The sequence below is a fragment of the Engystomops pustulosus genome, chromosome 5 (assembly GCF_040894005.1).
Source record: "Engystomops pustulosus chromosome 5, aEngPut4.maternal, whole genome shotgun sequence".
In the NCBI taxonomy this organism is placed as follows: Eukaryota; Metazoa; Chordata; class Amphibia; order Anura; family Leptodactylidae; genus Engystomops; species Engystomops pustulosus.
This window is the reverse complement of record NC_092415.1, coordinates 181,554,827-181,570,190: the sequence shown is the minus strand read 5'-3', so window position 1 is coordinate 181,570,190 and position 15,364 is coordinate 181,554,827. Positions and strand designations below refer to the sequence as shown.

Below are 15,364 nucleotides of genomic sequence, written 5' to 3'. Positions count from 1 at the left end.
CACAACAGTGAATTGCAGTTGCAAATCTTCTTCCAATTGATTCAATAAGTTATTGGAGTAATAACAGAAAATGACCCTGTTTGCGTCTTTGTATTGCATTTTGAAAATACAATGGGGCAAAAGTTTTCTACCGCTTAGTAATTCTCATATGGCAGCTGCTAGTCCTGGTATGGCATGGATGTCAGGTATTGCTTGCACCAGTTTTCTGGCACAGGTAATAGTAAATTTGGCTGACCAAGACATCCCTGACCTTGCCTGCCTTGTTACCCATCATGTACCAAAAATTGTAACTTTTTTAGGCTTTGCACAACATAAAACAAGGTATGATACCTAAACCCTAATACATCCTGCTTTTTCCCATCTATTATGGTGCTACATGGTACGTTATGAACCTAATACATAGTTTATTTAATCCTCTTCTAGGTTCAAGGAGAATTAAAACGAAAATGGGGAAGCCTTTATATGAACAGATACTTAAGCCGAGACTACCGCCTACACAGCCTATCTATCTCCCGTAACGGCTCTGAATGTGTATCTCAGTTTAAGCGAAACTCAAGGGCGCCGTCCATTATGCAAACTGAAACGTCAGTCATTTAACACCTTAACACCTCATAGGCAACCAGTGATGGTGCAAAGGACTAAATCCAGCAAGCAGCTACACATGTACAGTGAGTAAGGGCTACTACAGCCCACATGACCAATGGACTTCTAAATGAACTTTAGGACTTCAGTATAGCACTTTCTGCTCTCAAGGCTTTTACTACCATCCATTTATTTTCTTCTAATTTATTATAACATTGTATTTTTTTATGTTTTGTGGATGTATTCAGATTATATAAGCATTAAAGATTGTTGGGATTGGTGAAAAGCTGGTAAAGAACTATATATTTCTGTACATTTCTGTAAAATTCTAAACATTTCCAAAAAAAAACAAATGTATTTTGTCACTTATTTAAAGTGTAAAACAATAGTTTAGCTAAGATGTGTATTGTAAATAGGGGAAAGTTGTCACATTTGTGAAAAGACTGCGCATGTCTTGAATATACTATATTCATATTTAGTATTTCATCACCTTTAAAAAGGACCTATCCCCTTTCTATGCTTTTCAGTCACATAATTTCAGAATTCTTGTACCTGCAGTTTTTAAAATGATCTAGAATAAACCCTTTACCCTTGGACCTCTCGGATATAAAGGGGTTTTCAGCCTAAAATAGTTAACTACTCAGTTAATAGATCCTTCACTATCTCTTTAGCCATTGATACTATTCGATTACTTAATTTACCCTGTAACTGCTATAGTAAAATGGGATATTTCGTGCCCAAATTATATGAATTAATCATATATCGGGCCAGATGTATTGGGGCTTGTATGCCTAACAACTTGCATAGAATCCCTAAAATAGGCACAATTCCTGATGCTATTCTCCCCGTTACACCACCTCCTGGCCAAGAGGGTAGTGAACGGTGGGGGACCTGGTGGCCTGCCCTATGCCTCCTTACTAGCTAGGGTCAGTGTCCGTTCAGGTGCAGGCTATTGTGCAATTGTAATCAAGACCAGATATGGCATAGAACCGCCCTGCTAGTGCATCGCTATTGCTTGGTAGTACAGTAAAAGTAATCATAATTCCACAGTAGAAACTTAATGAAGGCGAAAATTGATCTCTTTTTTATTTTACTCTGCCGAGTGCAACATGCAAACTCGATCCTTCTGAGGCACTATATCTGTTTTGTTCTGATGCTGGTACCTCTTTCACAGGAAAAGGAGCAAAAATGTTGTAATCCAGTTTCCATTTAAAATGACCTGATGAGTTTTCCACATATTTTACTTTAGAAACAAATTAATTGGATAAAACAGGCCTTGAATATTAAAAGAAACTTTAAAGGAAATCTACCATTTAAAAAAATAAAAACCGTGTGCAAATACTCACTTTCGCTCCCCTTGTTGTTGATCCTGGTGCTGTCCTCCGCTAAACTTCACGTGCCGGGATCACCTAGAAAAAAACTTATAATTAGTAGCCTGGATTGCAGGGACAAGATGTCCGATGCTCCAGCCTGCTAATTATGCACGCCTCCTGTGTGACATCATCTGTCATATGTTGGAGAGGGAGGTATCTATCACACAGGAGACATACATTCACGCCTCTCGCGGGATGTCGCCTTCCTCTCCCATGTTCCCAGTGTCGGAAGTCCCTTCCCCGCGCTCCGACCTGCTAATTATAAGGTTTCTTTCTAGAAGATCCCAGCGTGACAAGCTTAGTGAAAGACAGCACCGGGCCGTCAAAATCAAGAGGAGCGGAGGTGAGTATTTATATATGGTGTTTATTTTTTTATATGGTAGATTTCCTTTAAAATTACCAACTCCTACATTTATACACGGAGCGGTGCGGCTACTCATATCATCATCCGACTTGAGTTTTGACCTGATTGGCAGCTTCGGGGGCATAGCCAAAACCCTCAGTACTCTTTTATATAGTGTTAATTCCTCTATAATAGTACAAAACTGAGTGTTAATGTTACAATAAAACAACTGCTAAAGCTCAAAACAATATTGCATTACTTCTTAACATGCATAAAGCCAAACAAAAAATTCCAAATTCCAAAAAATTCCATGAAATTGATTTAAAAATTTTCATTTTAGACATAGTGACCAATTAAAATACACATTCCCGCTAATTAGTTTTTAATTACTAAATCATTTCTTTCTTAAAAAAATTCGATTAAAAATTTGCATGTAGACCAGATAGAAAAACAATATATTTTACATAAAAACTCGTTTAAAAACATTTTTATTTTCTGCTGACACCTTCTCTTTAAGCCACTGTAAATAACAAAAGAAAACAAAGGGGAAAAGTTCTTTTTACATTTTGGGATGTGATGAGTTTAGTGTTTGTGTTACTGCTTTGTGCCTGCCATGACATCAAAGGGTTTGTATGAAGTTAAATATTTATTCCCTATCTACAGAAGAGGGGATTAGTGTTTCATCGTGAGGGGTGTGACAGTCAACCCGTGGCATCTGTGGATTGCAAGTTCCGTGAGTGCCACAGAAGTCCGATGTCCAATATTTTCAGGTTATTTGGAGTCTCAGCTGCCAGGCCCCCCATGATTGTACATTTTATAAATTTCAAACTCTATACAACCCCTTTAAGCAATGTATTGTATATGTGTATATATCTGATCCTGGAGACACAGGTGGTACAGTGTTACGCTGCACTACTGGTAAACTGATCTGTAGCTCATTTGTTCACCGTTTCTTCCGCCATATTGTACAGTCAACCCTATACATGTCCTTGTTCTCTTCTTATTCTATTGTTGATACATTACTGTTTATATACTGGTTGTTACTGCATAAATGTTCCCACTGAAAAAAAGCACAGCTAATCTATAGGTACATAGTATAATTTATTGTTGCCTAATTTGCTTCACATGCATGAAAACTAATCAGAATGATAGTTTTGACCCAGTGTCGTATGTGCATTTTAAATAGATGTCTTTCAAGACAGAACATTTTTTAGGTCCATTTTCTGATAACCTTGTAATATTTACTTATCATCATTGGGATAAATGGACAACCATACAATACATATATAGGATACAAGTGCCAGACATAATATTTACTACCCTGCATCAGCTTATAGAGGTGAGTCCTGAGCTCCCTCTACACTATCCACATATCTCCTCCCTTATATGGTTTACAAAAAAAGTGTTGTTTCAGTCAGACAAACCTGATAACACAGAGAAGTCTCCTAGTATAACTAAAAAGTTATCAAACAATGTTTAAATATATTTTTCAAGCACTCAAAACCTGTATATTTACAGCAGTCACAATGCAGTTAAAAAATGGCAAATTTTGTGGTCAGTACATTCACTGAAATATCAAAATTTATTATATCTGATTAGTTTTGAAAAAAAAAATATTTCATAAAACCATATTTTAACATCTAAAACTTTTAAAGTTTTCCATTTCAGCAGCTGTCCAGGCATTTGGGGGCTTGGTTTATGCCAGACAAGCTGTACGTTTAATTTGGGGCATATACTCTGTATGTTCTAATATATTTAACCCATTATATATCCCACCGTGTAAGAAATAAAGATAATGTTTTTCTTGTTCGGGGATAACAATGCATATCCCACTACACATGAACCAAAAAATGACTTTATATTTAACTTTATTAGGTTACTGGTACTAGGTTTTTTTTCATCATTAATTTTTGGCATTACAGTTTTCCCAAAGCAATGACCACTGTGCCGTGATACTCGATGTGATGTAATCTGTGATATATAACTTTATGGTGGTACTATGCGCTCTTTGCTTACAGGAAGTTTGTTACACATGACATTAACCTCACTGTTCAATAATTGCATGCTAGACCACAATAAATTCTTTTGCAGAACAGCTTTATCGTTCAATAGCTTATATACAAGTACATTAGGCATAGGTACTTCACCCCTCTTCGGTTGCAGTATGCCGTAGTGGTATTGTACAGTCCACACTCAATCTTCTATGGCTCCACTGAGACAAAAGAATTTATTGTGGTCTAGCATGCAATTATTGAATGTTGATTAGAAGGAAGGTGAGAGACTCCTTACGATAGACCCGTGTACACACTCAGGAGAAAAGAAGGAGCGATACATGTTTTAAAGTTGTGACTATTAACCTCACTGTCTCATTGCCTCTGGGTGGGGAGTAATATACAATGTAATTTGAGTTGTATGTGAATAGTTTAGAGGCTTCTAGTAAATATGGCCACCCACTGTAAGTAACCAGGGATGAGCGGACCCATTGAGATTCTCAGCTGAACCCAAACCTGGCTGGCACCGATCATGGCCGTCGGTGCCTGCCAGCAGGTCGGCCACCTATTTTCCCAAATATCAATGCTTCCTGTGATGTCATTGGGGAACAATGGTCGTAGAGTAAATGCCGGCAGCATTAACATAGTTAGCATCTGCAATCAATCTAAGCAGCCATCATGGATGTTACTAGTAGGGGTGAGCCAAAACCTGAATTTCTGGCTTAAGCCCAGGTTTAGAGACCCAAATATTGTGGTTCTGATCCACTCATCACTATTCATGAAATACCCACAGAATATCTCAGAAATACATGATAGACGCAGACCCACCTGTTGAAAATGGAGCGCATGCGCAGGAACCTTCCATTGAGGTCTATGTGGGCACCAAAATGCCAAGCGTATAGACTACTTATAGGGCATTTATATACTTGAATGGAGAGTGGCCGCACATGCGCAGAAAACTCTTTCTTCAGTTTGACCACAGGAAGGAGGTCAGTGAAACCCTCGTGGGATAGGTGAAGCTACCAGAGGTAGGGCCGAATCTTTAATGTATTTACAACATAATAATACTAAACTTCAAGAGACTTTTTAATATCTGTCCCTGAGCAGAACTGTAAAAATATGTACGGTACATTCCTTTATACAGGCAGTCCCCGGGTTACGTATAAGATACGTTTTGTAGGTTTGTTCTTAAGTTGAATTTGTATGTAAGTCGGAACTGTATATTTTATCATTGTAACCCCAGCCAAAATTTATTTGGTCCCTTTGACAACTGGATTTTAAAAATGTTGGGTTGTCATAAGAACCAGGATGAACTATTAAGCCTAATTGCAGACACCTTTGATAACTGTTACAGCTGTTTATTGTAGCCTAAGAATAAAGTACATTAAATTACCAATATCCAGGGGTCCGTTTGTAACTAGGGGTCATCTGTAAGTCGGGTGTTCTTAAGTAGGGGACCGCCTGTAGTAGCGGCCATACTGTTGTGTGGTGACCTCTGAACTGTTCTTGTACAATGAAGCATTATTCCACAAGGAATCTAGTTTAAGGTAACAGGATCTTCTGACGCTATAAGAAATTCTGCTTTTAACCCTCATAATGCAAATCAAATCAAATGTAAAACATATCAGAATGCAACATGTATGAAAGTCAGATGAGCATTTGCATGTACATGTTCTGAGTCGTTATTGTAATGTGTGTTCTTCTATAGGACAATGAATTGGGGCCTGATTCTACAAACTTTTTTGCCAATAGCAACCAATCAGAGTTGAGTTTTTATTTTCCTGAAAAATAAGAGCTGTACTGTGATTGGTGAATAGACACAACAAAGCATCTGCTTTCCAGTTGCGATCAATGAGACTGACCCCAATTTCATTTTGTAAATATGTATATAATATGCAAAAAATGGGTAAAAATGCAAATGCATAATATGAGAACTCGGCATCCTCCTTGTTATTTAAAATAAGTCAATTTCTTCTATTGTTTAAGAAAGCATGGAGATGATGTAATTTTAATAAACTGGTTTTTAAAGAAAATGTCCTGCTGTGTTATTTACCACGATCATCCATACTAGACTAGAAAGCCTCGGGTTATTCTAAAGGGAACGGAGGGCATCCATATGTCTAGAGGAGACGGATCATGTTCTAAAGACTCTTCATAAGCAAGTCTATTATTAGGCTTTCCCCATATTAGAAATGTATAAACATTTTTGGATGGAATGAATGGAAAATTTTTATAAATTGCTCCACATCCCGGATTGCCTCGTGTTCCTCAGTTTTGGTCATGTAGCAATTATCAGAGCTATGCGGCTCCCTGCATACAGTAAGAGACACTTGTGTTTGACAACTGGCTGCTCTGATCTCTACCACTTCACCACTAAACATATACATCCATGACATTAGAACCATTACTAAATGCTATTATTGTATAGGTTACCCTCGCTCCACCAAAACAGTTGTGACCCTATGATAAATGGGCCCTAAATAGACTCTGAAGGTGATCTATGAGATTTGTCAATGAGACACTAAACCAGGAGGCGAATCCACCGTGGGCCGCTGAACTAGGTAACCAACCAGAATCCTTCCTCCCTATGTTCCACCTTCTCCACCAAGCTGTGAGGCCCCAATGACCTTGCTGCTCTGCTGCATCAAAGATTAAAGGGAACCTGTCATCAGCAACCACTACCGGTATATTGTCAAACAGCATAACACCTTCTAGTTTTTGTTTCTTTCATGGTCCAGTGTGATGGCATCAACCAGAAAATCAACTTTGAAATGGGATGTAATCTGGTTGGGGTTCCAGTGTCACCGGAAATGTCAGGGGTCGAATGTCAATTATAATCTTGCTGAAGCCACTGATGTGCTGCAGTGGTCCTGTGACAGCCAACCCCTTTAAGCCAGCAAGTGCTGCAACGCTGAATTGTAGTGCTCCAGCAAAGAAAGCGTACTTTATTTTGAGTGTATTTTTTCTAAATAACCATAAAAACACTCCAAAGGAAATATAGGGGACAAATTTATACTGTTTAAAAGTTATCAGTAAACCTAATGTCAAAATTAAGAACTATGCAAGTCCTACTGAAGAGTCATTTAGAGAAGTGAAGGTATCATAGAAGGGGATTCTTGATTATTAGAGTAGTGAGGCCATTGATTTCTCTAGCAGGGGAAATTATTTTTCTGAATTCCTACAAGAAGTTCAAGAACGGTGTATTTTCCTAACTTAAAAGGGTTTTCTCAGGAAACAAGATAGGCCCTATACACAAGATAAGGCCTAATTTGCTGATCAGTGTGGGTCTCCGCTATGAGACCCCCACAGTTCATGAGAGCTGGGGTCCGATGTACCTCCATCGGACCCCTCATCGCTCCTGGAGATGAACAGAGCAGACGGCCGAACATGTCCATTCTGCTCCTTTCTCTAAGGAGCTGACAGAGATTGTCTAGTGTGGTGCTCGGCATATGGGATTATTGAAGAAAACCCGGTGGCCACCTCATTCTGGGCTTTATATTCATCTGGAATTCTTCAGGGAACTCCTTTTGCATCAATGTAGACTATTGGGTCAAAGCTATTCTTTGGGCTGCGTTTTTCCCTTTTGAACCTCTGATCTTCCTGGGGGTCCAAAGGGACCACACTAAAGGGCATCAAGACTTTGGCCAGTGCGCATTGACCCTTCCATTTTCGAGGTAGGTTTGCCCTAACCTCCACATATCCAGTAAACATCATACATTCCCAGGCTTAAGTTGTCCTTGTCTAGATTGAACACGTGGTTGTGCAGAATTCAGTAGTGAAATTCCTTAAGTCTTTCCCCTTAGGACCACCGTGCACGCATGTGTAATTTCCCCGGTACACAGTGATCTCTAAATCGAGTCGTGAGGGGGTGTGATTAATTAGGGGCTTATATCCTTGGCAGTCTTCCCCTGTAGATGTTTGACCCCTTATTAAGAAAAGGAGACAAGCTAGTTGTGACTCCTCAATGTCTAGGGGAATGGTTCCTAGGTAGGGTCTGACCACTGCACAGACTAGGCACCCGGTGGAGTAATTCAGATTCCGAGTAGTATATTTTACCCATTCCACCCATACATTTTTCTTTACATCAGTACCTGCCTCTACTGCTAGGGGATCATCGAATGATAACCCAGGGAATTGAATCACCTCCCTTATGACCGGGGGCTTGACAGTTGGTCGGGTAGCATAATCTCGCAATATAACTTTTCCCTGAATAACTTTACGCTTGGTCTGGTATACCCCTATTACAAAATGTTTCAGGTTGCATTTAACAGGGTCTTCTAGGTTTAACGTGATGGTCTTACAGTTCCTTCCTGGGTAGTCTATGAGATAGTGGCACACTCCTGAAATGAAAAGGTGTGATGTTAAAGTTATTCTTCCCCGTTGGCTCTTCCTATTGTTAGTGCACCGTCGTTCGAGGAGCCAGAGTCAGGGCTTCCTGGGTGGGTGACGCACATATAGAAGGCTATATAATTACTTTGACATGAGTCCCAGGTCACATCCAGACAGTTTATAACCTCACATATGGAGAATTGCCAAGTGTTGACAGGTTGGTCCATATGTACCCATAGAATAATAGCCCCTTGGACCTTTTCTACATGCGTGCCACTTCCCCCCTGGTATTGTCCCAGCAATATAATAGCAAGTAGAGACACTAGACCACCTTTTTGCAATGTGAGGCATGTATCCATGCTGACCTTCCTTTGAATTTCATGGCAGTGGGAGTTACCAGAGTTACCAAGTAGGGTCCAGTATATCTGACCTCCAAACCATGTTTCCTCACGTACTTCTTTACGTAGACTCGATCTCCTGATAAGATGGTGTGAGTTTGACTGGCATCAGCTTCTGGAATGGAAGAGGAGACTATCAAGTGGAGGTTGATTCACTCTTTACATAATTGTATAACATATTTAACCTGTTGGTCGTGTAACTGTGACACGTCAGTCAGTCTAGGGGATCGGGCCTGAATGGGGGTCCCGAACAGTATCTCAAAAGGCGTAAGTTTGGTTTTCACCTATGGGGTATGACGCAGGTGGACAGGTCTGGCCATTTCCCGTCCTGAGTCATTTTTAGTAGAACATTTTTTAGGGTTTGATTGGCTCTCTCAACTTTCCCACTACTGGTAAGGTGTATGCAGGCCCTGTTTGGCACCCAAACTCTGGAGTGCCATTTTAAATAGTTCTGATGTAAATGCTGGGCCTTGATCACTCTCTACTACCTCAGGGATTCCGAATCTGCTAAATAGTTCAGTCACCAGTTTCTTTGCTGTACTCGCTGCTGTTTGGTTTGTCATTGGATATGCTTCTATCCATCCGGAGAACATATTCAGCACTGTCAAAATGTATTCATATCTGCCCTCTATGGGCAGTTGCATGTGGTCTATTTGGATCCTTTGAAACGAGTATTCTGGTCTAGCCAGATGTTGGGGAGGTGGATTCTCCGGTTTTCTTGGATTGCTCGTTTGGCATACTTCACAAGCCTTGTTTATGGCCATTAGGGTACTTCTAATTCCCGGAGCATAGTAGAATTTCTGAATGAGCATTGATGCTTGGTTATGTCCCCTGTGAGTCACCCCATGTGCCCATGTGGCCACAGCATTGTAGAGATGCCGGGGTAAGCAAGGTCTATCTCCTTTCATCCAGAGTCCATTTTCTCTATTCTTCTGACTTTGACTTTGTTGTGTGCTTTTACTTTGATCACGGCTGCTGTCATCAGGAGGGTTAATGATGCAAGCAGGCTTTTGATGGTCTCCGCATGTTTTACTGGAGTCCCTGCTGCTGTAATAAATCCTCATTGGGCCCAGATCGTTTCAAAGTCATGTGCCACTCCAAAGGCATATGCACTGTCCGTGTAGATGTTTACCCGTTTCCCTTCTGCCACTTTGCCGGCTCTTTCAAGTGCTATAAACTCAACCTCCTGAGCCGAAATGTTGTAAGGTAAGGCTTTAGCTTCAATTACTTCTGAGTGAGTGGTTACTGCATAACCCGTGTGGAAACGTCCATACCTGTCTACAAACCTTGAGCCATCGGTGAACAAAGACAGATCAGGTCTTGGAGTGGTGTTTGTCGAATCTTTGGGTCTGCACCTTGTCTTTCCATCTCCCTCTTGCAATCATGTGTTGCATGTTTAGTCTCCTCAGCACTATTAAAAAACAATTAAAAATATTAGAATACAAGAATCAAAATAATTTGTGATCCCAGACAACAGTAGTGAGAACACATGACCTTCCAATTAGGTTTTGATGTCCTAAGCTTTATCCACACAATGTACAAGACAATCAGTATTCATTTAATTCCTCTTAATTTATTTTATTTTATAAAAAATTTCAAGCTCAGGCTATTTCTGGAAAGTGGAGGTAAACACTCTGATGTCACTGGAGTAGTTCATCCTTTCAACCTCTGTCTTTCTCAACCTGAGGGTACGAGTACAGTCATAGTTTGTATATTCGTAGAAATATAAAGGTTGACAATCTTTGCTATGAAGATCCTGAATTGTCAAAATATGTTGTTGACTTTTACATGATTCCTTGCAAGGTCATTCCAGGAAACAGAGACGTATTATATACAGAGAAATGGCTAGGACTATAATGTCCAATACCTAAAACCATGACAATGACACATGGACCAATAAAAAAATAAGAACATTGCTCAAGCAGGATATAAACGGAAAAGGTTTTCAGTCTCTGAATCATGGATATTATTTGATGAGTTGCTGGTGCAAGGAAGTCAACCTCATTTTACCTTGGAAACAACCTGATTTCACCTCAGCTGTCAAGGCAGGAGAAACGCACCACTAGTCTCCATCACATTTCTCATTGACAAATGCAGACTTTTTATTTAATTCTTTCAAGACAAAGTTTTTCTTTTTTTTTTTTGCAATTTTGGTGTTCTTATGGGTGTGGAAAACTGATCTTATACTGATCTTATGCATATATTTTCTACAGAAATACAGAAATTTTGCATGTATTTATATGCAGGGTGGCTTTAGTGGGCTGCAAACTCGGCATTGGTCTACGGTCTCCTATCCTAAATGGGCCCCTACATGTGGACTTTTGTGGGCAGAGGATGTCTTGCTCTTTTAATACTCCATGGTTGAAAGTCCGCATGAAGATGCTTCTCATCTATCTCCTATCTATCTATCTAAGATCAGGAAAAGGCAGCACTCCGTAGATAGTGTCAAATAAAGTGGGTGTCTTTATTCCATAAGCGACGTTTCAGCTCCTTACGAGCCTTTATCAAGCATGGTAAATGTGGCCAGCACACAAACATATATAGGCCAACGGTACATTTCATTGGTTCAAATTGCGAGTAAATGACAAATGGTTACTAATTATACACGTGTCAATCCAAAATATATATACAAGTGCAATAAGAAGGCTAGTATGATATGCATACAGTGAAAATTCATAGTGAAAAGTGCATAAAAATGCATGTGAATTTCATACATAAAAACAATAGTCCACCAATCGGCTTACGGATCCTCCCACGTCTCGGAGTCGGCACTTTCATTCATAAAACTCGGTGTGATGGTGTCTCCTGCTGTGTTCAGGCGCGAAGTCTGTCGCTCCCTGCAGGAAACACATGGTGTTCTACAATTGATGCTCCGGACTACACGGAAGTCTTGTGTGTGCTATTGTGTTGCCGTCATCTGAGAATTGGCGCATGCGCCCAAAGGCTTTGTGAGCCGGCGGCCATCTTGGTTGAGGGATAATGTTACTCCGGACCACGTCGATGCCTTTGACGTGTATAAGGACATCTGGGGTGCCATGGAAACCACAGCAACAGAGGTAAGTAGCGTATCGCCTCTCCAAGATCCAGGAGTGCCGGTGGACCTAAGTGGTTAACTCACCGCTCAAGTCTCCGTGCGCGGACTCACAAGCTCTGTCGCGGCGCTGTCCATAGGACTGTCACCCTCATTGCTCGGTGTCCTCCTGGTCCATACGGAGATATGGCTTCGCCAGGTTAAACCTCTGCCCGTCCTGCGTCTGGGCTATCATGCATGGTACTGTGAAATAGGAGTAAAAACGTAATAAATGTGAGAAAAAGACCTACATATAGCACAAAGAAGGTGTGAACACTGTACATTCATGCTGCGCACGAGACTTGTGGGAATTCAGATCCTGGCCGATGGGGTTTGCATATCGTTATTAGATCTAGAGAAAAAGAAACAAAGAAGTTCAATAAACTTATATAGTGAATCACATTATAATAACTTGCCACAGGAGTGTTCTCTCCTTACCAGCATCACTCTATTAGTTGGATTTACAGGAGGGTTATGTAGAAGAGTGCAGAGTTTAACCACTACCTGAACACACATTTATAACCTATAAAATGCTTCCAAGGTTATATTCAATGTTTAGACCCTTGGGTTGTAATGTCCCTAGTGTCTGTATCCATCGCAATTCTTTTTTGCGTAAAATGGCTTCCCTATTACCTCCTCTTCTGAGGGGGGGGGATATGGTCGATGATTCTAAATTTCAAGTCACTTTCTTTGTGTCCTGCCTCAGAGAAATGCCTGCTCACTGGTAGGTCATTCCTTCTTTTTCGGATGGTGTACCTGTGTTGTGTGAATCTTGTTCTAAAGTCTAGCGATGTTTCTCCAACGTATTTGAGGTCACATGGACATGTAAGTAGGTAGATGACGAAGTCGCTGTTACAGTCTAAATAATACCGAATCCTATACTGTTTCCCGTTGTGGGTAAAGGTATCTCCTTTGATGGCGTGGGAACAATTAATACAGGATCGGCAGGGATAACTCCCTTTGCCTGTGGGTCCACAGATACCCCTCTGTGTAAAAGTTTTTGACGGGCCTATATCGGTCTTGACTAACCGATCTCTGATGTTTCTGGCCCTCCTGTAAGAGAAAATAGGAGGATTACGAAATTCAGGTACCCCTGCGGGGTCACTCGTAAGTATTTTCCAATGTTTCCTAATTATCCTAGAAATTTTGTTGCTTGTGTCACAATAGGTGGAAATGAATGGAATTCTCTGCTGCTGATCCGACCAGGGCTTGGGGACTAGTAGTTCCTCTCTGTTTTTTGTGTCAAGAGTCTGTTTATTTTTCAAGAGGACTCTTTGTGGGTAGCCTCTTTGTTTAAATTTCGACAACATCTGGCTCGTATTTTTCTCTAATTTTTTGTGGTCACTTGATATACGTTTGACTCTGTATAGTTGACTCAATGGAAGAGAATTTATCATTGGGCGTGGATGATTGCTATTAAAGTGCAGTATGGTATTTCTGTCGGTGGCTTTAACAAAAACATCTGTAGAATTTCATTTGGTGTATTTTCAACCAATACATCGAGAAATTGTAAGGTGTGTTGTGAGTGTACCATGGTGAACTTGATGTCGTTCAGTCTGTCAATTGTTCAAGACTACCTGTCCATAAGAGGAAGACGTCGTCTATGTATCGCCACCACCTCATTACCTGTAAGAAGTGGTGGGACACATAGACGAAGTCCTCCTCAAGTGTGGTCATAACAATGTTGGCATATGTGGGGGCCATGTTGGCCCCCATTGCCACACCCTTCAGTTGTATAAAGAAATCGTTTCCGAACAGAAAGTAGTTATTGTGTAGAACTAACTCCAAGAGTTCAAGAATGAACGCTGTTTCCTGTGTGGTGAAGCTTGAGTTCTGTAGTTGTTTTTCTACACATTTGAGACCCATCTGGTGATTGATGGAAGTATAAAGTGAAACTACGTCGAATGAGACTAATGTCACTTGAGAGGTATCAGAGAGATGAATTTGACGTAGTTTGCACAAAAAGTCAGTCGTGTCTCGAATATGTGATTGTCCCCTGGTGGAGAGCTCTCTAAGGGCCTAATCTAAAAAGATGGCTATACTAGATGTAATAGAGTCCCTGCCCGACACTATTGGTCTCCCAGGAGGGTTTTCCAAATTTTTGTGTATTTTGGGCAGCGTGTACAGAATAGGGGTACGGGGATTCAAGACTGTGAGATATTTGTGCATATTGTCACTAATGATACCTCTGGCTTTTGCCGAGTCAAGGATACTTGAAATGCGACGTTTCAATTCAAATTTAGGATCAGAATTAACATGTTTATAAACTGTGACATCATTCAATTGACGCTTAATTTCAGTGATGTAGGTTGACGTGTCCATAACAACGACCGCACCGCCCTTGTCTGCGGGCCGTATGGTGAGGCTGTCGTCACGTGCAAGTTGGCTAAGTGCAGTGATCTCATCAGAACTGAGATTGGCGTGTGTGAGTATATCTCCACTGTTTTGTTTCAATGTCTCAATGTCATGTTTAACAGCATTCATAAAGGCCAAAATGGCCGGACTTTCTATGTTTGGACAGAAATTACTCTTGTTGGATTAATTAAATTGTTAGTCAAGATCGATATAGGCCCGTCAAAAACTTTTACACAGAGGGGTATCTGTGGACCCACACGCAAAGGGAGTTATCCCTGCCGATCCTGTATTAATTGTTCCCACGCCATCAAAGGAGATACCTTTACCCACAACGGGAAACAGTATAGGATTCGGTATTATTTAGACTGTAACAGCGACTTCGTCATCTACCTACTTACATGTCCATGTGACCTCAAATACGTTGGAGAAACAACGCTAGACTTTAAAACAAGATTCACACAACACAGGTACAACATCCGAAAAAGAAGGAATGACCTACCAGTGAGCAGGCATTTTTCTGAGGCAGGACACAAAGAAAGTGACTTGAAATTTAGAATCATCGACCATATCCCCCCCCTCAGAAGAGGAGGTAATAGGGAAGCCATTTTACGCAAAAAAGAATTGCGATGGATACAGACACTAGGGACATTACAACCCAAGGGTCTAAACATTGAATATAACCTTGGAAGCATTTTATAGGTTATAAATGTGTGTTCAGGTAGTGGTTAAACTCTGTACTCTTCTACATAACCCTCCTGTAAATCCAACTAATAGGATGATGCTGGTAAGGAGAGAACACTCCTGTGGCAAGTTATTATAATGTGATTCACTATATAAGTTTATTGAACTTCTTTGTTTCTTTTTCTCTAGATCTAATAACGATATGCAAACCCCATCGGCCAGGATCTGAATTCCCACAAGTC

The 15,364-nt window shown here is 40.5% G+C and overlaps 1 protein-coding gene across 1 annotated transcript in view; it reads left to right on the top strand.

The window, feature by feature from the left end:
* VIPR2 (vasoactive intestinal peptide receptor 2) overlaps positions 1-4,339 on the top strand; it is a 74,337-nt gene extending 69,998 nt beyond the window's left edge. Inside the window, exon 13 of the mRNA XM_072153974.1 lies at positions 424-4,339. Within this exon, the coding sequence (XP_072010075.1) occupies positions 424-597 (174 nt within the window). The 3' untranslated portion in view covers positions 598-4,339. The remainder of the gene's footprint in view (positions 1-423) is intronic.
* The last annotated feature ends 11,025 nt before the right edge of the window (positions 4,340-15,364 follow it).